General features: G+C 36.6%; 1 protein-coding gene across 1 annotated transcript in view; it reads left to right on the forward strand.

Annotated features, from left to right (window-relative positions):
- Positions 1–24,244, forward strand: part of LOC150081874 (BRO1 domain-containing protein BROX-like) — a 102,436-nt gene extending 78,192 nt beyond the window's left edge. The window contains exons 9-11 of the mRNA XM_090379782.1: positions 7,154–7,304; positions 20,298–20,466; positions 24,035–24,244. Coding sequence (XP_090235908.1) covers positions 7,154–7,304; positions 20,298–20,466; positions 24,035–24,139 — 425 coding nt within the window. The 3' untranslated portion in view covers positions 24,140–24,244. The remainder of the gene's footprint in view (positions 1–7,153; positions 7,305–20,297; positions 20,467–24,034) is intronic.
- Positions 24,245–24,802: the final 558 nt, after the last annotated feature.

Raw genomic sequence — 24,802 nt, forward strand, 5'->3', positions numbered from 1 at the left:
GCAGACAGGCTACCAGGACGTCTCATTGGGATTTTGTCAATGATGTACAGGAACTTTTCTAGCAGGGTTAAGGAGGTGGTTATCCCATTGTATATGGCAATGGGATAATCACCCATGGTCACATCTTGCGTACTGCATACAAGTCTGGAGGGCATCATTTTAGGACGGATGTGGAGTTGCTGAAATAAGTACAGACAAGGTCAACAAGATTAGTGAGCGGAACTAAGGTGTATACTGAAGCCTTACTTATCAAGAAAGGCTTTAGTTCTGCAAATTTCAGCATCTGGAGACTAGGCCTGTGACATTAGCATTAGCATTAGCAGAGGCATATGATGCAAGAAAGCAAGCTTATTCAGCATCAGCCAAAAAAAAAAAAAAAAAACCCACTCCCATTTCACCCCTCCGTTCGTTCGAAATACCTGTCCAGTTGAGCTTTAAATTTGTTTAGGCTATCAACTTCAACAACAAGTGATGGAAGTCGGTTCCACCAACCAACCACCCGCTGGCCAAAGGCAAATTTCCGCACATCTATCCGACATCCGTCCTTCCTCAATTTGAATTTATGCCCTCTGAGGTGATTATTCTGAGAAAGATGAAGAATCCCATTGGCATTGAGCATGCTCAAACCATTCAAAGCCTTATACACCTCTATCAGATCACCTCGCCGGTGCCTAGTCTCCAAACTCTGTAATTTGCAAAACTTAAGCCTTTCTTCGTAAGAGCAACCCTTTGTTCCATTTACTAATCTTGTTGCCCTTCTCTGTACCCGTTCCAGCAGCTCTACATCCTTCTTGAAATGAGGCCTCCAGACCTGTATACAGTACTCAAGATGTGGCCTTACCATTGCCTTATACAAGGGAATAATCACCTCCTTATCCCTGCTAAAAAAATTCCTGTATATCATTGACAAGACACCATGAGCTACTCTTGCAGCTCGTCTGCACTGCTCAGAGAACTTCATATCTGCCTGCACAATTACCCCCAGGTCCTTTTCATTCTCCACCACTGTCAGTGTAGTACCGCAGAGTTGATACGTTGCTTTGGGGTTACTGTTTCCCATATGCAGCACTTTACATTTGTCGATGTTAAACCTCATTTGCCACCTCTCAGCCCATCTGTTCAACCTTTCCAGATCCTGTTGCAGCAGCATAGCGTCAGTATTGTCCTTAACGACCCTGCCAACCTTTGTATCATCTGCAAACTTGGACATTAAACTTGATATCCCATCATCAATATCATTCATAAACACCGAAAACAACAACGGACCCAACACTGAACCTTGAGGAACTCCACTAATAACATTAGTCCACGTTGAGCAGTGTCCATTGATTACCACTCTCTGTCTTCTGCCACTCAACCATCCCCTTATCCATAGCAGCAATTTGCCTCCAATGCCAAACTGCTCCAATTTGTGCAGCAGTCTTCCATGTGCAACAGTATCAAAAGCCTTTCTAAGATCCAAATATATAATATCAAAGTTATTCCCTGCATCCAGTTCTTTTGTGACTACATCATAGTATCCAATCAAATTGGTCAGGCAAGACCTGCCCTTAACAAAACCATGCTGCGTCTGAGCTATAACTGAATTCTTGTCTAGATGATCCTGCAGTGCTTCTTTAACCAGTGCCTCCATTAATTTACCTGGAACAGAAGTTAAACTAACAGGTCTATAATTACCTGTGTCAGCCTTTGATCCTCCTTTGTGAATTGGGGTTACATTTGCACATCTCCAGTCTATGGGTACCTCCCCTGAGTCCAAAGAAGCTCTCATAATTATGGCTAGGGGTTTGCATACTTCCTTTGCTGCCTCCTTTAATATAACTGGATAGATCCCATCCACCCCAGGTGCCTTTTTTATGTTTATCCTCAACAATCTCTCCTCCACTTTCCTCTCAGTTATTACAAAATCATCCAGCTCACTGCCAATGTTTACTTTACCTACATCATTCTCCTTCCTGAATAACTCCTCATGCGTGAATGTAGATGCAAAATACTCGTTTAGATTGTTAGCCACCTGAGCAGGATCCTCAACTGTTGAACCATCAATATCCAGTGGACCAATCTGATTCATCCCTTTCCTTTTCGAGTTCAAGTATGTAAAGAACTCTTTTCTGCTTTTCTTTGCATCCTTTGCCAAGGATTTTTCATAGTCTGCCTTTGCCTGCCTAATCTCCTTTGTGACTTGGTTACAGACCAACTTATATCTATCATAGGCTTCCATGTCACCCATTAATTTGTATGTATCCCATGCATTTTTCTTCTCTGCTACATGTCTCATTAGTTCATCTGACAACCATTTAGGCCTAAACCTTGAACAATATTTCTTAGTTGGTATGTAAAGCCTGGTAGCCTCCAAGATTAGTTCCTTGAATGCTTCCCATTTTGAGTTTGCTGTTGGTAACATCATCAGTTGGTCCCACTGTATAGAATTTAAATACTGTCTCAGACCATCATAGTCGCCTTTACGAAAACAAAAACCCTTCCCTTTACCTCTGATGGTAGTTACCTCCTTGAGTAAATCCCACTTCAACACACTGTGATCACTGCCACCTAGTGGTTCATTTATCTGCAGGTTCTTAATGCATGAAGAATCACTACTGATAATCAGATCAAGAGTATTGCTCCCTCTTGTTGCCTCACGAACATGCTGATGTAGAAAACAATCATCCAATAAATCCACAAAAGCCTTGCTAGTGTGCGAGTGACCAACCCACAAATTCCAGTCAGTATCTGGGAAATTAAAGTCCCCCATTATAAGACTCTCTGATTTACTGGCCCACTCTATTTCCCTGTACAATATCTTATTATACTCATCAGAGTCATTAGGCCTATAGCACACTCCTACTCTCAATTTTGATTTCCCTATGCTTATGTCACACCAAACTGACTCGACACTGCCCTGTCCATCGATGTCGACTGGCTTCACTTCCTTGGACTTTATGTGTTTCTTAATTAATAGCATAACCCCTCCTCCCCTCCTGTCCTGTCTATCCTTTCTATACACATTGTATTCCCCAAATTCCAGTTCCGCATTACTTATATCTGTGTGACACCACGTCTCTGATATCCCAACAATATCTGCCTTTGATGTTTTGAGCAATACCTCAAATTCATCAAATTTATTTACCAAATTTATTCACCAGACATGATCTGATTGAGGTGTGTAAGGCTTTGAGTGGATTGAGCAAGCTCAATGCTGATGGGATTCTTCTTCTTCTTGCTTAGACTACACATATGAGGGGGCACAAATTCAAATTGAGGAAGGACAGTTTGCAGAATAGATGTGTGGAAGTTTGCCTTTAGATAGCAGGTAATTGATTGCTGGAACAAACTCCCATATGTTGTCCAATTTGAAGTTTAAATAAATTCAAGGATGAACTATACAAACTATTGGAGGGAATGAATATGTGAAATGGGAGGTATCAGGGTTTTTTTTTTTTTTTTTTTTGGCTGATGCTGTATATGTTTACTTTTTAACCTCATTTGCCACTGCAAATGCTAATGGTAATAGCATTTGGTAATTGCTGTAATAGGTTAGCATAGTGCACTGCTGCTCAGCCTGATAGTGGTCAATCCAAGTATCATCAGTGGTTACAAATCTTGCCAAAAATATTTTTGTGAAATATGCAAGCTATATGCACCTAAAATAATGGGCGAAAAATATTCTGACAAAATGATTGGACATTAACAGTTCTGAAAGAAAGGTCCCACATCTCTGTAATGGATCCACAATTCTGAGGTCTTGTGCCAACCTTGATTTACATTGGATGTCAAAAGCTGTGGAACCTTTCTTTCAGAAATAATGTCCAATTATTTTGTCAGAATATTTTTCCCCCATTATTTGAGGTGCATATAGCCTGCATATTTCATGGATTGGTAATTGTCAGTGTACTACCATCACCATATCATATATTGCATTAATGTTTTCTTGACTGTTAGCATTCTTGGTCACTTTCTGCAAGTGTCATCTTTGCAAGAGCTACTCAAAGAACTTAATATAAAGGTAGACAGGGTTACCCAAACACCAAAGCAACCCCTTCCACCCTGGCATGCTCATGTCCCGGCCTGTGACTTGTCCCTTAGAAATTGGGGAAAGTCGGACACTCCATCGTCTGTCTACCTGCAGCTTTTTTCAGCACACCGAGCTGAACACTCTGACTTCGCGCCAGTCTACACAGACGGCTCGAAGGCGGAATCATATGTGGGATCTGCTGCTGTCTTTAGAGACAGCACTACATCAGAGCAGATTCCCTCTGAATGCAGCATATTTACTGCAGAGCTGCACGCTATAAAGTTAGCCTTGGATCACATTAGTGAATGCCAATACCAACGGTTCATTTTATATTCTGACTCTCTCAGTGTGTTACAGGCTTTAATATCCGTGAGGTATAATCCTCACCCGGTTCTGTCTAGCATTCAGCAGAAGATTCACGTTCTCCATGATCGCGAATATGACATCCGCTTCTGCTGGATTCCCAGCCACATTGGGATTAGGGGAAATGATTTGGCTGACACCGCAGCCAAAGCAGCAATCCCTAATAATAATCTCTGCCTGTCAGTCCCCTATACAGACTACAGGCAAATAATACACGAGAAGATACATTCCCAATGGCAGGAGTTGTGGAATGGACAGACTGGGAATAAACTATACCATATAAAGCCTTTAATTGAACCGTGGCAGTCTAGTCTGCGCAGGAATCGTAAGGAGGAAGTTGTTCTTGCCCGGACCCGCATAGGACATAGTCATTTGACACATTCGTTTTTGCTGAGGGCTGATGACCCTCCTATGTGTGTGTCCTGTGGCACAATTTTAACGATCAGACACCTTTTAATTGACTGTCCAGATTTTAGCAGCACTCGTTCTACCGCTTTTAACCATCTGACTGAGCCGTATACACTCAGTCAGATTTTATCCGACAATGACAACGTGTCTGCTGTTTTTAGCTATTTTAAATCAATAAAAGTTTTTAATTGTATTTAAAATTTATGTTATTGTTACGTCTTTATTGGTTTATTTTTTTATATCTTTGTTATTATACATCTGGACATGGTGGCCTAACTACTTAGGTCACTGAATGTTTTAATTTTTTTTTTACATATGACCGGTATTTGGCGCATTATAGCCTCAGCTGCTTATGCGCCAATAAAACTCACATCAAATCAAATCAAAGTCATCTTTGCTTTGTAACCCCCCCCACCACTCATTTGAATTTTGCCACCCACTTCCATTTTTTAATCATGGTACATGATGGAGCAGATTACCCAAAGTATATTTTTTATCACGATGGATTTTTTCATTGTTAAATCCTTCTGTAGACATCTTATGATGGTGGCACTATTTTCTCAAATTTGTCCATTATCTGAATAAAAAGAAAATATACCAAGTTCAGTGGGTGCAAAACATAAAAGTCTGCTCTGTTTTAACAGCCTTCCTTGGCATGTATTTCATTGTGAACATTTATCCCCTGCCAGCTTAACTTTCAATCCATGAACAGAACAGAACAAGCAGGGAAAAATCAAGAAGAGGAAAAGTTGGTTAAAATATGGAATTGAAATGTGAGTGGATGTCAACTAGTTGAGACCTGTGTTCAGACTGGTTTGGGAAAAGGGGGTGGAATTGCAGGTGCTAATTCAGAACAGCTCCCATGGAAATATTTACAGAAAAGGCATGGAGCAGAAACTGATCATCTTTTGGTAGAGAATTTGTTGTGAGAAATGATTAACTAATCTGAGCATCTTCCTTTAGATTGAATCTATGAGTTTTAAGAGAACATTTGGGGACACAGCCCATTCCCACATTTTGAGCATTTGTCATTTGTGATTTGTACACTTAACATAAAACTTCCTGGACTATCTGTGTACAGAAGGTTGATTTTATTAGAATTGAAACAGGTGATTAGAAGAGTTTTTCAGTTTTGATCCAGAGTACTTTATAACTTGGAGTATTTTTTTTTTCTCAATTAGTCTTAATATCTGAAAAAGAAAAAATAACTCACATACTTTGTCCTGAACAGATTTTGCAATATTTGTATTCCATTGAGGTAATAAATATCCATTTATAAAATTTAAATTTATCAGAGGAAGTTATTTTATGCTTACACTCTGTTATCAAGTTAATTTGAATTTTAATTTGTAGTTAATCATAAAAATGGCCCCTTTGCTTTCTGCAAATTCTTGCACTAATAATTTCATATAATCATTCAGTATTCTCTGTTATTTTTCTATATTAATAATGATCTTTCAGTTGAAGGTTCTTAGTAGCAAATTCCTGAGCACTACATTGTTATAAAAATAAGTTTGTTCTGATTCTAAAGAGTTGCATATTCACTTTTAGTAAGTACAGTGGTATTAACTGTTTCTGGGGCCTTCTATCTTTTCTAACCAACTAAGAATAGTAACCTATCCCAGATGAAAAATTTTAAAAGGACTTAATGATAAATGTATAAGTACACATCATGATTTACTTTTGATTACATTCATTTATAACCTCAAAATATGTTGGAAATACAATTAGAGAAATTAACTAGCAGTCCACTAAGTAAATTCTAAGACCACATTTTGCATGCTCAGACAATAAAGAAATAAAAGTACTGTAATTCTTTATAGTGAGAAGGCATACTGCTCTCATCATCATCACCACTGTATAGTTGAAATTCACCTTAGTTTGACCAATCTTGGCTATCAAAATAACTGGAAAAAATAGCTTCATCATATAAAGTCATCACTTGCTTGTAAATGGTTTGGACAGAGCAATACATTTCTAATGAAATGTACCCACAGAAAATGCTGTTATGAACCATGAGCCTTCATGCATAATTGCAGTAAAAAATTGTTATTCATTATTTTACATTAGTTAATTGAAAGCTGGATAAAATTTTTTTAAAATACTACTAATTATAGATGCACTTTAAAAGAAAAATATCCTAATTTTTTTTCCTTGAGAGAGAAAGGAGAAGGACGATCTCATCAACCCCCACCTCTATCCACACTTGCTGAATAACATTTGTGTAATATATACTGAATGTGGAAGTAACAGATGTGTTTTTAAAAGACAGAAAATGACTAATAGATATGCACATACAGGCATTTTTGTTTTTAATATATAAATAATGTAATAACAGCTTTACATCAATAAATTTATATATTTATATAGATTATACAGATGCAGGGAAAGTGTGTAAAGATTATGCACAGACTAAAGGTGCAGGAACAAGTGCTAAACCAGAACAACATGTCTTTTTTAAAAAGCTAGGTCCTGTTCTAAAACGAACACTTGATAAATGTCAACGAGAAAATGGATTCATGTAAGTATTTTATTTTTTCAGGCATGAAATTTTAGGGTAACTGGATTCTGTACAAAGATATCATTACTGTTTGAAATACAATTTTTAAACTTATTAACTTTTGGTTGGTTGGTTTTGTTTATTGGGCTAAAAGTTAAGCAAGTACATAATTACTGTTCTTGCAATATAGTACAGTGGATTCCGGTTAATCGGGACAGCCGTTTATTTGAGGCAAATCTTAAAAAAACAGAAACCAATCTAGAAAATAGCCAGAGTTTACTTCGATTAATTGGGACAGCATGCCATTTAATCGGGGCAGGAGACCGCAGCACTGGAGATTACCCTACGATTGTTTCCGACGGTACCACGTGATTCGGTCGAAATTCTGGAGGTCACAACCATAAAACAATAAAAACAATTAGCAATCACCTGTTTATTGGGTTTTTCTTTTAGTGAAATGGACAGTAAACTCGATCTTACTGAATTTGCGATAATACCGACAGCTGGAATTCTGTGGGTTATTATGGTGAAATGTGTTTACACTTCCATGAAATCTTCACTCATATAAAAAAATTAATTTTCAGATCTTCTCTTCATTCGTATTTTTAAAGCTTTGTAATCTCACTTGCGCGTATTGTGTTACTTGCAATTTGTGTCTGCCGTGTTCTTTGTTATTGATTGCTTATCTTTTTACTGTTTTAAATTTTAACCCCCACCCACAAATGTCAGTGAACAGAAATGTCAACTAGTTCGTATGTACATATTACAGTACGTATTAATTATTCCGATTATTGCATATATTCTTCTGATTTTCACGTATTTTTTAATTGGTAAGGTAATAAAAAGGCCCCCGTAGCCGAGTGGTCAGGAGCGGGAGTGCAGTAGCACACGCTCTTTGAGTAGACCAGGGTTCAAGCCCCTGACTGCTAAATACGGTCGATCTGCCAACCCGCACTAGACCAGCGTGGCAGATTATGGTCCATTTCCCTCAGCATGAGTTGTTGAGGAGGCTTCCATCCTGCAGTGGGTTGATAATGGCTGCAGTTTACCTTTTACCTTTAAGGTAATAAAGGGTAAATTTCTGCTTAATATATCTTTGCTTTTATAGCCTGTGGATAATATTCCTCCTATTTTCACTAATTAGAATCGCTGTTTAATAGAATTAAAATCCAATTCACGTGATCACAATGATCGGCGCTTACTGCACATCGTATAGTGAACGGTACTTTACTATGTTGAGTTCGTCGTAACGTGATTTGATTGTACAGTGAACCAATTGTAAAAAGGGGGGGGTACATTGCATTTTTAACTATTTACGTGAAACTTCGGATAATTGGGGCAGCCGCTTAATCGGGCCAAAATGCACTAGTCCCGATGTGTCCCAAATAACCGGAATGGACTGTATATTTTGATTTTGATGCGCTTTTCCAGACAAGTTAGTATTTTTTATTAATTTTATTACACCATTCAACTATTCAATATATAGTGTATGATAAACTATGCTACAAGAATTCACCTTCTGTTCAAATTTACCAATTGCTTTTACTGTTTTTAGGTTAATGCATTGTTAAAATGGAGAAGACAAAAGCACAGAATTTGTGTCCAGACAACTTCTGCTATGTTTGTGGACACTTAACCCTAAAAACTCAGAGGATGAAAATACAATGTCACAAAAGTTGCATGTTCATTGTACTTTGGCTGCAAATCGGTGACCAAGAAAAAAAAAAGTGGGCTCCATATATCTGTTGTATTACTTGTACAACGAACTTAAGGCTGTGGTTATATGGCAAGCTGAGAGCATTACCTTTTGCCATCCCTATGGTGTGGTGCGAGCCCAAGAATCATTTTGACTACTGCTATTATTGCATGACAGAAATAAAAGGTATTTCCAAAAAGAGCAAGCACTGCATCAAATATCCCATCAGCAATCAGGCCAGTGTCACACACTAAAGAATTGCCAGTACCTGTGCCACCAAAATCCTGGGGTATTGGAAGTAGTGATGAAGGTTAAAACTGCGATCGAGCAGGTTACTTTTAAATGTGTCCTGTATAATGCAGTAGATAATTTGTTATTATATATTTGGACATGGTGACCTAACTAGTTAGATCAATGAATATTTAAATTTTTTTTATATATATGACCTGGTCTTGGTGCATTATAGTCAAAGCTGCTAATGCGCCAATAAAATCTAAATCAATCCAAAGTAGTGATGAAGGTACAGAAGAAATTTTACCAGATGTCACGGAACCATGTACGTCACATGATTTAGACTATGAGCCAGAAAAAGAAAAGGCCCCACACAACATTGAACAAGAAGAATTAAGCGACTTGATCAGAGACTTGGGCTTACTCAAAGAGAAGGCTGTATTACTCAGGTCCAGACTACAACAGGGGAACTTACTCACCAAAGGTACAAACATTACAATATACTGTAAGCGAAATGAAGAGTTTTCAAGATATTTTGCAGTGGAAAAACAACATGTTTGCAAAAGGTGTCATTGGTCTTATACACAAACTGAACGTTGATTATAATACCACTGAATGGCGTTTGTTCATTGATGCATCAAAGCTAAGTTTGAAAGCAGTATTGCTTCATAATGGAAAAACTTTACCATCACTTCCTCTTGTTCATGCTGTTAGCCTGAAAGAAACTTACAATAGTATGTCCCAGATTCTTGCTGCTGTATGTTAGAATGACTATGATTGGAATATTTTTGGTGATCTCAAAGTGATTAGACTGCTTGTTGGGTTGCAAGGTGGTTTCACTAAATACTGTTGTTTTCTGCATTTGTAGGATAGTCATGCAACAGCCAAACACTACATCGTACAACACTGGGACAAGAGAGATGAATATATTCCCGACAAAAGTAATGTAAAGTATGTTCCATTGGTTGATCCACAAAAGGTTTTTCTTCCCCCTTTACACATCAAGCTTGGACTGATTAAGAATTTCACTAAGGCCTGGGCGCCCCCGTAGCCAGGTGAGCAGGAGCAGCAGTGCGTAGCACACGCTTCTTGATTAGACCGGGGTTCAAGCCCGTGACCACCAAATACGGAGGATGCAGAAAGGTCAGGGAATGACCACCGCATATCCCCAGAGCAATCTGGAGTAATAAAGGATATCATTGAGTGGGAAACATGTCTAAGTAACATATATTGTGTGTAATAATTACAACCATGTATGCTGATATTGTATAAAAACAAGGAATTTAAAAAATGCATATCTTTTGATGTAGACATGACAGAAGTAAAAGATTGATATTTTCATAATCAGTACATTAATTTTGTTCAGAATAACCAACTTTCGTTCCAGAGATATGATGAAAAAAAATTTTGTCGGGTAATAATTTTCATTTGTAATATATGATAAAAATGGGATACCAGTTGCACCTTATTTGTCTAGGTGGTACCCTCTATCTGAAAATTTCTTATGCTCATAGATTTTTTTTTTTTTTTTTTTTTTGTATATAGAAAAATGCAGAATAAATCTGGGAGAAACTTCTACCTGACACCGACTAACTGTAAAAGTCTTTCAACTGATTACAGGATTGAACCCAGACATTTTCAAACGGGTGGCAATTGGCAAAAGCCATAGACTCACAGGATCCGGGAGAAATACACACACACACACTCGCCAGCTCTACCAATTTCCCAAAATTTTCCAAAATTGTGCACCTCTTATGGTTTTATGGAAGTTTACATTTCCTCTGCTTTTCAGTTTCATCAAGTTTGTTGTTTTCAAATCTGTGCATATATTATGTTTTTTTTTTTTAAATAAGGACTACTAGATTTATCGATATGAGCTTAAGCTACCATTAAGTTGCTCTAATCATGATCAGCACAAGGTACTGTGTGCATATTCTAGGTACAGTGTAGTTTTAGTTTCTTTTAACCTATTAGGAAGTAGTACTGTCCTCATGTTTCATTCGTTTTATGTCCCTGTTCAGCTTTTCTAAAGTATTTTAGGTTAAACCTCTAATTATTTACTCTATAAAAAATAATGGGATAGTGCAACATAATGGAAAATTCTGTATTATTTTATGTGTAAGTGTATTAGATGTCAGACATCCATTCTGGAATAGCTAAAATTCGTTCACCTGCATCATTATCGTCATCCAAATCTGTTGTACCTAGTGGGTGTACAAGGTCACTGTATTAGTACTGGTGGTCCTTGTTATCCGACGATAATTGGTTCCAGAAAATTCCACTCAAAACGGGGACCAAATTTTCGTAGCGTATTATGTACTTGTACATAGTAAAAAAAAAAAAAAAATGGGTTGAAGGAACTGAAAAATGAGAATTATTTTATTAGACATTTTTTTATTATAATGTGTTGAATAATGTAAGGTTAAGTAAAGTTTATTTAAGTTACACTATTTTTCATTTTACAACTAAAGAATGAATCCAGAGTTGTTTGGGTTTTTTTCTCTATTCTTTCAGATAAAATTGTGTCGTAGCATTTAGTTATATCTTTAACTTTGTGCTTAACTTTTGCTGCATAATCATGAAGATGGTCATGCAGCAAATATCAGAAGATGGTCCCAAAAGTATTCAAGTGCTTGGTCAATTTTCTCAAGGACTTCCTTTAATTCTTTAATTTTCAAATCTTTATCCTTTGGTAATTCCATCACGTCATCATTTTCGACTTCCTCTTCTTCTGTGAGTAGTTGGTCTAATTCTGCTAGCTCCTCATTTGTAAGTGGTTTTGCACTTAATTCAAGCAATTGTGTATTATCCCCATTATCAACTTCGTGGAATCCCGCTTCTTTTACAAGACTTAAAATTTCATTTTGTAACCCGGTTACGTTGCATTCTTCATATTCACAAACAGCTCAGGGTATAACTTTTTCCATGAGCTATTTGTTAATCTACATGAAATTTCTTTCCAAGCTTCCCCAATCATTTTTATACTGTGCAGAATATTAAAACTTTTCCAAAAATACTCCACTTTATAGTGGATACTATTATATTTTTTATGTTTTTGTATTTTTTTTATGTATTATTTGCAATCTTGTAACTACTGGGATTTTGATAATGAATACTCGGATACCGGGGACCCCTTGTATAATCTTAACCATTAGAATGAACTAAGGTTTACCACCAGACAGTCTATTTCAAAAAGTAAAAGGATTCGTGAAGTAGGAAAAGAGAGTGAAAGCAGATAATAAATTTACTATTTTATAAATGATACAAGTATATTAATAAAAATAAATAAGGTAAAACAATACCAATATGCTTTTGGTTAATAGCAACTTTAAATAATATTTCTAAAAACAACATTAATCTCTTTTAAGCTAATGAGGCCCTAGACTAAGAATCCTTTTACTTTTAAAGACTGTGTCTGGTGATAGTGGTGACTTTGAGTCCATTCTTGTGACAGTATGACCAAACAAGCCAGTCTGAGAGTGGCAGCCTTCCATTCACTATTTTCCTCTGCGCTATTTCCTATTATATCTTTATCCCTAGCTGCACTAAGCTCTCTTTCCTCCAGTAATAATCTGATGATATTTAATCTCCTGTCTTCCTCCTTTTTACTTGTTCATGTCATCTTAACTGTGCTTCTGTTACTCAGGCCTTGCCATTGCTTCCATCTGTTAGTTCTATTTATTTATTGTAACCTAGCACTGACCACACTCCTAATTCTAACAAAAATGGTTGCATAGCACTTGACAAGTACCCAGCTTTGTTTTCCAATTTTGGAAAAAAGTTTATAGTTTTTTGAATTCTGCTTGAAATACGATCAATACTTGATCTCTTAATAATGGAGTGCAATATTTATCAAATGTTAGTAGGTGTCCAGCCTGCGAACACTGTTTTGGAGCTATAAGGAAGATTGGATCTCGCCATGATGTTCATCATAATCTCAAAAGTCATCAGTCATACTGCATGATGGAAGAGATGGGGAAGGGTTGGCCTTGGGTATTGTGTAGATGAAGACAACATATACGTACATATGGTAGGGGTGAGCAGTCTGCTCACTTCAAGCCTCCAATAAGCAAAGTGGTGGTATTGCACCGGTTGATGAGAGTTATCTACCACCTAGAACAATTGAATGAACATGCTGAAAGATGAAACACCTAGTTTTTCTTCTGCTTCATTTTACTATTTTTTTTTTTCTCTTTCTTTTTATTTCATTATACAGTAATACCCCAACTTACGCGAACTCAGAGTTATGCGGTTCTTGATTTTTTCGTTTGGCAACACTGCCGCCCACTATCTTCAAGGTCGTTTTTCAAATGTTATCGATATACGGTGTGACGGCGGAGAGTAGGGAGCGAAAGATGAACAAAATTCAACTTTACTGCGCATTAGCTGCACACATATACAAGAATTTGTATTCCAAGTGTCATATTTATATGTGTGCATTCGAATTCATGCTCAACGTTTGTCGGAAATTACATCGTTTTCACGAGAGAAATGGATCGCGTCGGTCGAGCCGTATATAGTCAGTCCTCATATAACACGTGTTTACACTACAAGAATTCGATCATACACTATTTATAAATACGGTAACGATATCTTATAATATAACACGAACCGAATTGGCTTATGCACGATTTGCCTTTGTGTTTACAAGAAATGGTAGTCGAACGCAGAATCACCCCCCAACCGAACGCAACACGATAGGAATGAAGAGGAGATTCTGAAAATGTATTTGTTTTAGAGGAAACACATTTCATCATAATAACGTAAAAACCAACACAATTCCAGCTATTGGTATGCAATTAGATCGAGTTTGCTACCAGTTTATAACAGATTTCACTAGCAGAAACGCAACTGGATTTTTATTGTTTTATGGTAGTAATCCCTAGAAATGTGAGGTGTTAATAGTGTATCTCTGCCTTTATGGTGTTGTTTATTCAGTTGCTACATGCGCGCCACTTTGTTTATGCGTATCAGGCGTGCCTCCTCGTTTTGTAATTGTGCTAATACCCTAAAAATGAGTAAAATACTTAAAAGGTGTGAAAAGGAAGCGTCCTGGTGAAGACACTGCAGATTCAGAGAGAAAAAGAAAAGCAATTATAGATAAACAGAGGCGGACTGGGTCAAAAATTCTTACCCGGGAAAATTTATAGTAACATCATACTATGGTTTATGGCCAAAATCACACAGGCCCACCGGGGTTTCCCCGGTAAGGCTTATGGCCAGTCCGCCTCTGTCGATAGAGAAAAAATATGAAATTGTGAAACGTTTTGAGCGAAATGAAAGACCACGTGATATTGCACGTGCTACAGACCTAAATGAGGCAACGGCGAAAAGCACATGACAATTGCAAACTTGACAGAAGGTCTCAGCTCAATTGAAAAGGGCTTAAAACTTTTAGAAAACATAGACTACAACGAAGAACGCATTATAGCTACAAAGCAAGGAATAAAAAAAATTATTAGCTTGCTACGAAGAAATTCTGTGTGAAAAAAAGAAGTCTCTGTGTCGTCAGACGAATTTGTTAGATTTTATGAAGCCATCGACATCGAAATAACTTTTTTACGTAAGTCATTTATTTTTTTAATACATATTTTGTATTAATATGTATAAAGAACTGCAATTTTATTAATATTTTTCTTCTAAACTGGTTGTTTTTGTTGGTCCTTGGTCCCAATTAAACAAAATTTATATGTATTTATATGCAAAGTTGTACCCCGACTTACGCGAATTCGACTTAAGCGATTTTCGTCGGACCCACCTATCGCGTAACTTCAGGGTATTACTGTACAGTGAAACTTCTGTAAAAAGATACCCTGTTGTTAGATGCTCAGACTTAGGCCCCTCGTGAGTAGCACTGTTGGTAGGATCACTGTCCTCCCCACACTGGGTGGAAAAACCTGAGTTCGAGTCCCATTAATGATGTGATCAATTTTTATGTGCCTATTTCACAATGTGGCTGAGTTAGTCAGTCTCAGGCAAGGGTAGCATGGTTTTTTGTCCAGCAAACAGAAAATCAACCTCAGAACACATGCAATTTACAGATATATATATGGAGCAATGTGGCCTTAGTTGCTGATGCTCCTAAAACCCTATTACATCAGACTTAGATCCTGGCCAGAAGTATTAGAAACCCCCAACACCCCTCGCCTGGAGCGAGGGGTGTTGGGGGTTTCAGAGACGGGTGGCAGTCATCGTGAAACAGGTGGGTATATGGGATGTGTTAGAGTAACTAAGAATAAGAATAGGTGCATGTATACTTGCATGTATACCAATGCTAGAAGTATAGTAAATAAATTTGATGAATTTGAAGTGTTAGTCAAGACATCAAAGGCGGATATTGTTGGGATATCAGAGACGTGTCACACAGATATAAGGAATGCCGAACTGGAATTTGGGGAGTACAATGTATACAGAAAGGATAGACAGGATAGGAAGGGAGGAGGTGTTATGCTGTTAATTAAGAAAAACAAAATCAAAAGAAGTGCATCCAGTTGATATAGATGAACAGTGCACTGTTGAGTCAGTTTGGTGTGACATAAGCACTGCGAAAGCAAAAATAAGAGTAGGAGTGTGTTATAGGCCTAATGACTCGAATGAGTACAATGAACAATTGTACAGAGAAATAGAGTGGGCTAGTAAATCGGAATGTCTTATAATGGGGGATTTTAACTTCCCAGATATTGACTGGAACTTGTGGGTTGGGCACTCACACACTAGTCAGACTTTTGTGGATTTATTGGATGATTGTTTTCTGCAGCAGCATGTTCGAGAGGCAACCAGAGAAAGTAATACTCTTGATCTGGTTATCAGCAGTGATCATTCATGTATTAGGAATTTGCAGATAAAAGAACCACTAGGTGGCAGTGATCACAGTGTACTGACGTGGGATTTACTTAAAGATTTAATTACCATCAGGGGTAAAGGAAAGGGTTTTTGCTTCCGTAAAGGCGAGTACAGTGGTCTCCGACAGTTTTTAAATTCTGTACAGTGGGATCAACTGACGATGTTACCAACAGTAAATTCTAAGTGGGAAGCATTCAAGGAATTAATCGTGGATGCTACTAAAAGTTTCATACCTATTAAGAAATATTGTTCAAGGTTTAGGCCTAAATGGTTGTCAAATGAACTAATGAGACTCGTAACAGAGAAGAAAAATGCATGGGATGCATATAAATTATCAAGAGACTCAGAAGCATATGGCAGATATACGTTAATCTGTAATCAGGTGACAAAGGAGGTTCGGCAGGCGAAGGCAGATTACGAGAAATCCTTGGCAAAAGATGCTAAGAAAAACAGCAAGGATTTCTTTACTTATATAAACTCTAAAAGGAAGGGGATGAATCTGATTGGTCCACTTGACATCGATGGTTCGACTGTTGATGATCCTGCTCAGATAGCAAACAAACTGAATGAGTATTTTGCATCTACATTCACACATGAGGAATTATTAAGGTTTGAAAATGGCAGAAGGTTATCAAATTGTAGCAGGATACTTAATGATTTTGTAATAACTGAGAGCAAAGTGGAAGAGAAACTGTTGAAGTTAAACGTAAGAAAAGCACCCGGGGTGGATGGGATCTATCCAGTTATATTAAAGGAGGCTGCAAAGCAACTAAGCAAACCCTTAGCCATAATTATGAGAGCATCCTTGGACTCAGGGGAGGTTCCCACTGACTGGAGATGTGCAAATGTATCCCGAATTCACAAAGAGAGATCAAATGGTGACACGAGTAATTACAGACCAGTTAGTTTAACTTCTGTTCCGGGTAAAATAATGGAGTCGCTGGTTAAAGATGCATTGCAGGATCATCTAGACAAGACTGCAGCAATAATTTAGACACAGCATGGGTTTGTTAAGGGAAAGTCTTGTCTGACAAATTTGATAGGATATTATGATGTGGTTACAAAGGAACTGGATGCAAAAAATAATTTTGATATCATATATTTGGATTTCAGGAAAGCTTTTGACACTGTTGCGCATGGAAGACTATTGTACAAATTGGAGCAGAATGGTATTAAGGGTAAGTTGCTACAATGGATAAAAGGATGGTTAAGTGGGAGAATACAGAGGGTGGTAATCAATGGGTGCTGCTCTTCTTGGACTAATGTTATTAGTGGAGTCCCACAGGGTTCAGTGTTGGGTCCACTGTTGTTTTGTATATTTATCAATGATATTGATGAAGGTATATCAGGCTTAGTGTCGAAGTTTGCAGATGATACAAAGATTGGCAGGGTTGTTAATGACAGTAATGGCAGTGTGCTACTGCAACAGGATCTAGATAATTTGGCCAGATGGGCTAAGAAGTGGCAACTGAAGTTTAACCTTGACAAATGCAAAGTACTGCATATGGGTAGAAGTAACCCCAGAGAAACGTACCAACTGTGTGGTACTACACTTAAGGTGGTAGAAAATGAAAAAGACCTGGGAGTAATTGTGCAGGCAGATATGAAGTTTTCTGAACAATGCAGACAGGCTGCCAGGGCAGGTTATGGGGTTTTGTCAATGATATATAGAAATTTTGCTAGCAGGGAAAAGGAGGTGATTATCCCTCTGTATAAGGCAATGGTCAGGCGGCCACGCCTTGAGTACTGCGTACAGGTCTGGAGGCCTCATTTTAGGAAGGATGTAGATTTACTTGAGCGTGTACAGAGAAGGGCAACAAGATTGGTGAGGGGAATGAAGGGATCCTCTTATCAAGAGAGGCTTAAGTTCTGCAAATTGCAGTGGCTCAATCAGATCACCGCGCAGGTGCTACCTGCGCGGTGATCTGATTGAGGTGTATAAGGCCTTGAATGGGTTCAGCACGCTGAATTCTGATGGGATCCTTCCACTTGTTCAGATTACGAACCTAAGGGGGCATTAATTCAAATTAAGAAAGGACAGATGTAGAATAGATGTGCGGAAATTTGCCTTTAGCCAGCGGGTGGTTAATTGCTGGAACAAACTTCCATCTGTCGTTGTGGAAGTTGATAGGTTGAATAAATTTAAGGAGGAACTGGACAGGCATTTGTAGGGAATGGTGTGATTTTTTTTTTTTTTTTTGGCTGATGCTGCATAAGCTCATACATTTGCTTTCTTGCATCACATGCCACTACTACTACTACTACACTGTGATGCAGATGTGGCCACTATAATAGGTGTTCTTTTTGTGGTTTCAACCTCCTTGGATTGAACACTTGGTATTTGAGGGTAATTGGTATACATGCATATTTTCATAGATCAGTGGGCTATGCAGTGGAGGAAAGTAAAGGTCAAGGTAATCACAACACTAATTAAACTTGTGATGGCTATGGATTAGCATTTATATAGCATTTATATAGGCAGTGTGGCATTTATATGCTTATTACTGCTGGTAAGAAATGTTTATAGAATTATTTAGGCTGTGAAAAGCAATTCCACTGGTGGCAGTGAAACTGCTTTGTACATCACTTATCAAGGCAATAAAATTGCCACACCAAGAGATGCTGTTGCCAGAATTAAAAAATAATGATAATAAATAAATAAAAAGACAAACAAAAGACAGTAGTATAGCAAGAATGTATACAGTATGTATTGATTTTAACTGTAGTAACACCTTAAAAAATAAAGATAAGAATTTATCTTTATTATATAAAATATATCAAATATATTTTTTTCAAAAAATAATCTCTACCAATGGAATGCATAGATAATTTTGACCAGTATCCTATGGGAATTTTCTGCATATACAAACATACTTTGATAAAAATGCTAACTGGTTCTTTTCATCACTTTCATAATTGCTTTAGTTATGAAAGGAAATGTCTCCACCCAAACCTCTGGATTGACAGGGATAGCCAGTACTTCGTATTCCTCTGTCAGCTGGACTCATCCCTGCCACAAGTACCTGCAGGAACAGGTACCATGTAGAGGTCTCCTGATAAACCCTGCCACCTAGTTGCTAAGAGGCCACTCATACAACACAACATCATATTAAACACAAGACACGTGACTGACTGTCCAGAAATGTTAGCACCACAAGGACACGTATTGTAAGGGAATCCTTGGGTATTGTGTAGATGAAGACAACATATACGTACATATGGTAGGGGTGAGCAGTCTGCTCACCTGAATAATACAACATATAATTAACTAAATAATAAAACAAACACACACATGTTTTATTATTTAATTAATTGAAGGACTGTGTGAAAAGTGTACTATACCTTGAATTTGTATAGTGAGCATTTCAAATTCAAAGGATTGCATTCTTTGTGCCAGTGATATCCATAGTAAATGGATTCCTAATCTTTGTATCATTTTTAAAGAGATAAGGGGTGGGCGGATGTTTTGTATTCATTTGAAAGAACTCTAAAATTCATAGATTTGTAAGTTATTTCAAAGTATGTATTAGTTTTAACTGTAGTAACACCTTAAAAAATAAAGATAAGTTTTCACATTATTTAAATTATATTTTCATTTATATATATTTTTTAAAATAACAATGACAATTGCTAACTCTTTTTATTAGGATTATTATATAAAATACATAGTTAACACAGACTGAACAGAAATATAACAGATGATAACGTGAAATTGTTACTTAACAAAAATAAATGAAGAAATTAAACCATTAATTTGTTTTTGCATTCTGAGTCACATTTTCCACAAGTGGCAATAGGTTATTTTGGAGGTTATGATCATTCATCCTCAGTTTTTGACTTAACGTATTTTGTTTTGGAAAACAACTACTTGCAATTATAAATACTCCTGATAAGGATATTTTAGTAATTTTTGATGTAGAAGATTGTGGAAGGATTTACCACTACTCCCAAATTCAGCAGAAGTCTATCAAATACCACACAAGCAGGTTATTTTAAGATAACCCAGCAGGTTATTTTTAGATAATGTCTAAGAACCACACTTTAGAAATTTAAATTTTTGTTAATCGTATACAAAATTCATAACCAACTTATATACTTAAACATAATTTTTGTTTGCTAAAACAGTAGTGCAGTAATATCAGTTTTGCTACATCTTTGAAATTTTCTTAGATAATTAATGTGCACATCACCGTACTAAGTAATGTGATTTCAAACTTTAATGATTTTCTCTGCTGTATTTCTAGTTATCACCAAAAGATTCCTCATGATCCGCCACAACTAGAGTTGAAGGCAACTTATGGTTTAGTTAGTCCAGAAGACTTCCAGCTTCCTTTGCTTAGTTCATTATGGTCACCAACTATATATTCTGCTTTTAATGTTAGCAGCATTAATCCTCTGGATCCAGCTAATTCAGTATGTATTAGTTTTGTGTTTGAATGTTAATTTCTTTTTGCTTGACTACTTACACAAACCTATTCTCTGCCGTATCTGATATCTCACAGTAACGTAATGAGTACAGGTAATTCCCGACTTTACGAGTTAATTCATTCCTAGCACACGCTCGTAAAGCAGGAATTTATTTCCCATATACATAATGTTAAAAATAGGGGTTACATTCTCAACAATGAAATTAGTTAGCTAATTAGTTTGTTTAAAAGAATGATTGATTTATCCAAAGAAATGAAAATGCAGCCTGTAAAATCATGCAAATTATTATAATAAAGCAATTATTTATGACTTACAAATGTTAAAAGAATGTTTATTCTTCATCATCATTGACTAAATGCACACTTGTTGATCACTCATTATTGGCTTGGCACTCGGTTTGTTGCACAAGGAGTCGTCTTCAGAAATGCTTCAAGAGGCATTTGTTTCCAAAATAATCTTCTCTTTTCTTTATAAATTTCAATAGCATGTACAAGCATTTTTAACGGAATGCACAAATTGCAACTAGCACGATTTGCGCAGAGTAACAAGTTTACGAAGCCTTAAAAAAAGGAATGAAGAGAAGATTTTGAAAATTTGCTTTTTATACGATTGAAGATTTCAGTAAAGGGGAAACACATTTCACCATAATAACGTAAAAAACCACACAATTCCAGCCATCGGTATTTTTGCAAATGCAATAACATGGAGTTTACTACCTGTTTATAATTGCTTGCACTAACAGAAAAGCCCAATAAACCGGAAAGTGCAAATTGTTTTTATTGTTTTATAGTAGTGACCTCCAGAAATGTGTTTTTGAAAAACAAAGGTGTTCAAAATTGGTTCTTATAAAGAACATATGATAACGATGAAAGTGTAGAGCATTTTAATGATTTGAATCGGTAACTATTGTAATATAATTTACACTATAAAAACGACCTTTCAGAGAGTTATATAGCGAAAATTTCAACTTACAAGGTCATGGAACGAATTACCAAAAAAACGTGTTATTGGGTTCACATTACGATATTTTCACGATACGATGGTGTCTCTGGAACAGATTAATATCATAAAGCGGGGATACACTGTATCGTATAGCTATGAGCATGGTTTAAAATGTGGTATTTATCAATGTTTAACATTCATTTTTTGCAATTAACGTTCATATTTTCGATTTTGTTGATACTTGATACTTGGAAAAAAAAACTCGTAAAGCAGGAACTACCTGTAGTGGAAAGTCAGAATAAAATTTTTAATTTCAAAATGTAAAATACTCAAAAATTAACAGAAAACCTCCTGCTTTTTATAAGTTATCTCCCTTTCTGTTATAGTTTCAGTAATGTAATCAAATGTAGCACTGAATCCATGCTTCAAGCTTCTAATAAACCTTACAGCAGACTAACATATGTACTTTAAAAAAGAACCCAATTAGAGCCTTGTCTGCTTAAACGTTAACACATCCAGTAATTTATAACTCTCTGGCTAAAATAAAATTCCTGCAATCCAGTCTAAACATCTCCCCCTGTAACTTGAAATTATGGCCCCTAATTCTAGAACCGTGAAAATTTCATCCTCATTCATTTTGCTTATGCCTCTCAGGGCCTTAAACACCTCAATCAAGTCTCCTCTAAGGTGCCTAGTTTCCAAGCTCTGCAACCCACATATTCGAAGTATTTCCTTATATGAACACCCTTTTGCCGATCTCACCAGGTGAGTTACTCATCTCTAGACCCTTTCAATAAGCACAATGTCTTTCTTTAGGTGCGGTCTCCATACCTGAACACAGTATTCGAAGTGTGGTCTAACAATAGCCTTATACAATGGGATTATGATGTCCTTATCTCTATTAGCAATTGTTTGATACATCATCAAGAGGACACCATGGGCCTTCCTTGCAACCTGTCTACAATGCTCAGAGAACTTAAAGTCTGACCGTATCGTAACACCCAAGTCCCTTTCCTCCACTACCGACTTTAGTTCAACTCCACCAAGTGTATAAGAAATTTTGGGGTTACTGTTCCTCAGGTGCAATACCTTATGGTTTGCTGGTGTAAGGTATCATTAACAACTCTACTAATCTTTACATCATTTGCAAATTTAGACATCATGCCCTCTATCCCTTTATCAATGTCATTTATGGAAATCATAAACAACAATGGTCCTAATACTGATCCTTGGGGAACCCCACTTCTTACATCAACCCAATCTGAGGAATAATCATTGATCACAACCCTCTGCCTCCTGCCCTGAAGCCATCCAGCTATCCATCTAAGGACTTTCCCTGTGATTCCAACTTGTTCCAGCTTATAAAATAACCGCTGATTTGGGACTGAGTCAAATGCTTTACTGAAATCCAAATGAACAATATCAAAATTATTCCCTAAGTCCAGCTCTTGAATGACTCTGTCAAAATAGCTAACTAAATGCAAAGTACTTCATATGGGTAGCAGTAATGTACCAACTGTGTGGTAGTACAATCAGGGAGGTGGAGAATGAAAAAAGACCTTGGGGGGTAATTGTGCAGTCAGATATGAAGCTCTCTGAGCAGTGTAGATGGGCTACCAGAGCAGGTCATGGAGTTTTGTCAATGATATATAGGAATTTTGCTAGCAGAGACAAGGAAGTGATTATCCCTTTGTATATGCTTTGAGTACTGCATACAGGTCTGGAGGCCTCATTTTAGGAAGTATGTAGAGTTGCTAGAACGAGTACAGAGAAGGGCAACAAGGTTGGTAAGAGGAACAAAGGGGTGCACTTAAAAAGAAAGGCTTAAGTTCTGTAAGTTTCAGCATCTGGAGACTAGGCACCTGCGAGATGATCTGATTGAGGTGTATAAGGCCTTGAATGGTTTGAGCAGGCTCGATGCTGACGGGATACTTTCGCTTGCTCAGATTAAGAACCTGAGGGGGCATAGATTCAAATTTAGGAAAGACAGTTGTAGAATAGATGTGCAGAAGTTTGCGTTTAGCTAGCGCATAGTTACTGAACTAGACAAACATTTGGAATTTTTTTTTTTTTTTTTTTTTGGCTGATGCTTTATAAGTTTGCTTTCTTGCATCATATGCCTCAACTAATGCTAATGCTAATTGGTGCAATTATTCCCAGGCCAAATTAAGTGCACATTACCAGTCTGTTTTTCCTGCCATTCACCTCACATTAATAAAGCTCAGCATATATAAATTTACATTCAGTTATTAAATTTCAGCCTAGAAATTCCTGACTGTTAGAACATTTAAACATAATTATTTTCACTTTCTTGTTGTACCATTAAATTTTGCAGCACTTGAGACTTGACAAAATTAGGCACCCTCTATAATCTGATACTACTAGTATGACATATATAATCTCATACTGATAGATTTTGCTAGCAATTATTTTCTCATACTGGTTATTACTGCTTTCAAAAAATGTTTTGTTTCAAAAAAATTAATGAAAACTTGTCATACGCTGTGATACCAAACTTTTAGGCAGAAGCGTATATTAGTATTCTCTCATTTTAATATTATTCCTTGATGAGAGCAATTGTATTGATTAGATTCACACTTTATTTTTGTAGAAAGCAGCATCAAAAGCAGAAGGAGACCTACCCCCTGTGAAAGAAGCAGCAGTTCACCAGTCAGAAAGTGATCCCAAAACTAGCAGTGGTTGTATTTTGCAATAATATTTTATGCAAAAGAAAAAGCCTTTTTTATACTTTCATGAAATTCATTGAATTACATAGTGGCATTATCAATAAATGAAATAATCATAATTAGTCAGTAGTAATATTTTTGAGCTCTGTCTGCTATGCTGTTATTTAATCAGTATTTATAATTATAAATACATATATCCATTTCGAAACTTTATATGAATTATGTTTTCATTTATGGCATAATGAGTTAAACCAGCATAAGTATTTCCAGTCTGTTAATATGTCTTTAGGTGCAACTGAAAGAAGTAATACTAATTTAATTCTAGTATCAAAAATGTATCACATGATTACATCAGTACAAATTTCTTGCATCTAATGTATAAGAGATTCATACTTATTGTGAATAATATGTATAATGCATTACCACTATACTTATTATTGTATACTGTACATACATACCTATATATGGGGGAGGAGGAAGTTATCTATTTTAAAAATAGATATTGTGTACATAGATAGTTTTTAATGATTATAATATAATAGCTACCATAAATAATAAATATACAGCCTTCAGTAGTCTTAAATTTGGTATTTCTTAAAATTCTTTAAAAGGTAGGATGTTAGTTTTTAATTGCAACTCAAAAAATTATGTTCTGGGAGAAAAATTTATCTAAACTCAAAAAATACTGTACA

The sequence above is a fragment of the Mastigoproctus giganteus genome, chromosome 8 (genome assembly GCF_048544385.1).
Source record: "Mastigoproctus giganteus isolate SK-2022 chromosome 8, ASM4854438v1, whole genome shotgun sequence".
In the NCBI taxonomy this organism is placed as follows: Eukaryota; Metazoa; Arthropoda; class Arachnida; order Uropygi; family Thelyphonidae; genus Mastigoproctus; species Mastigoproctus giganteus.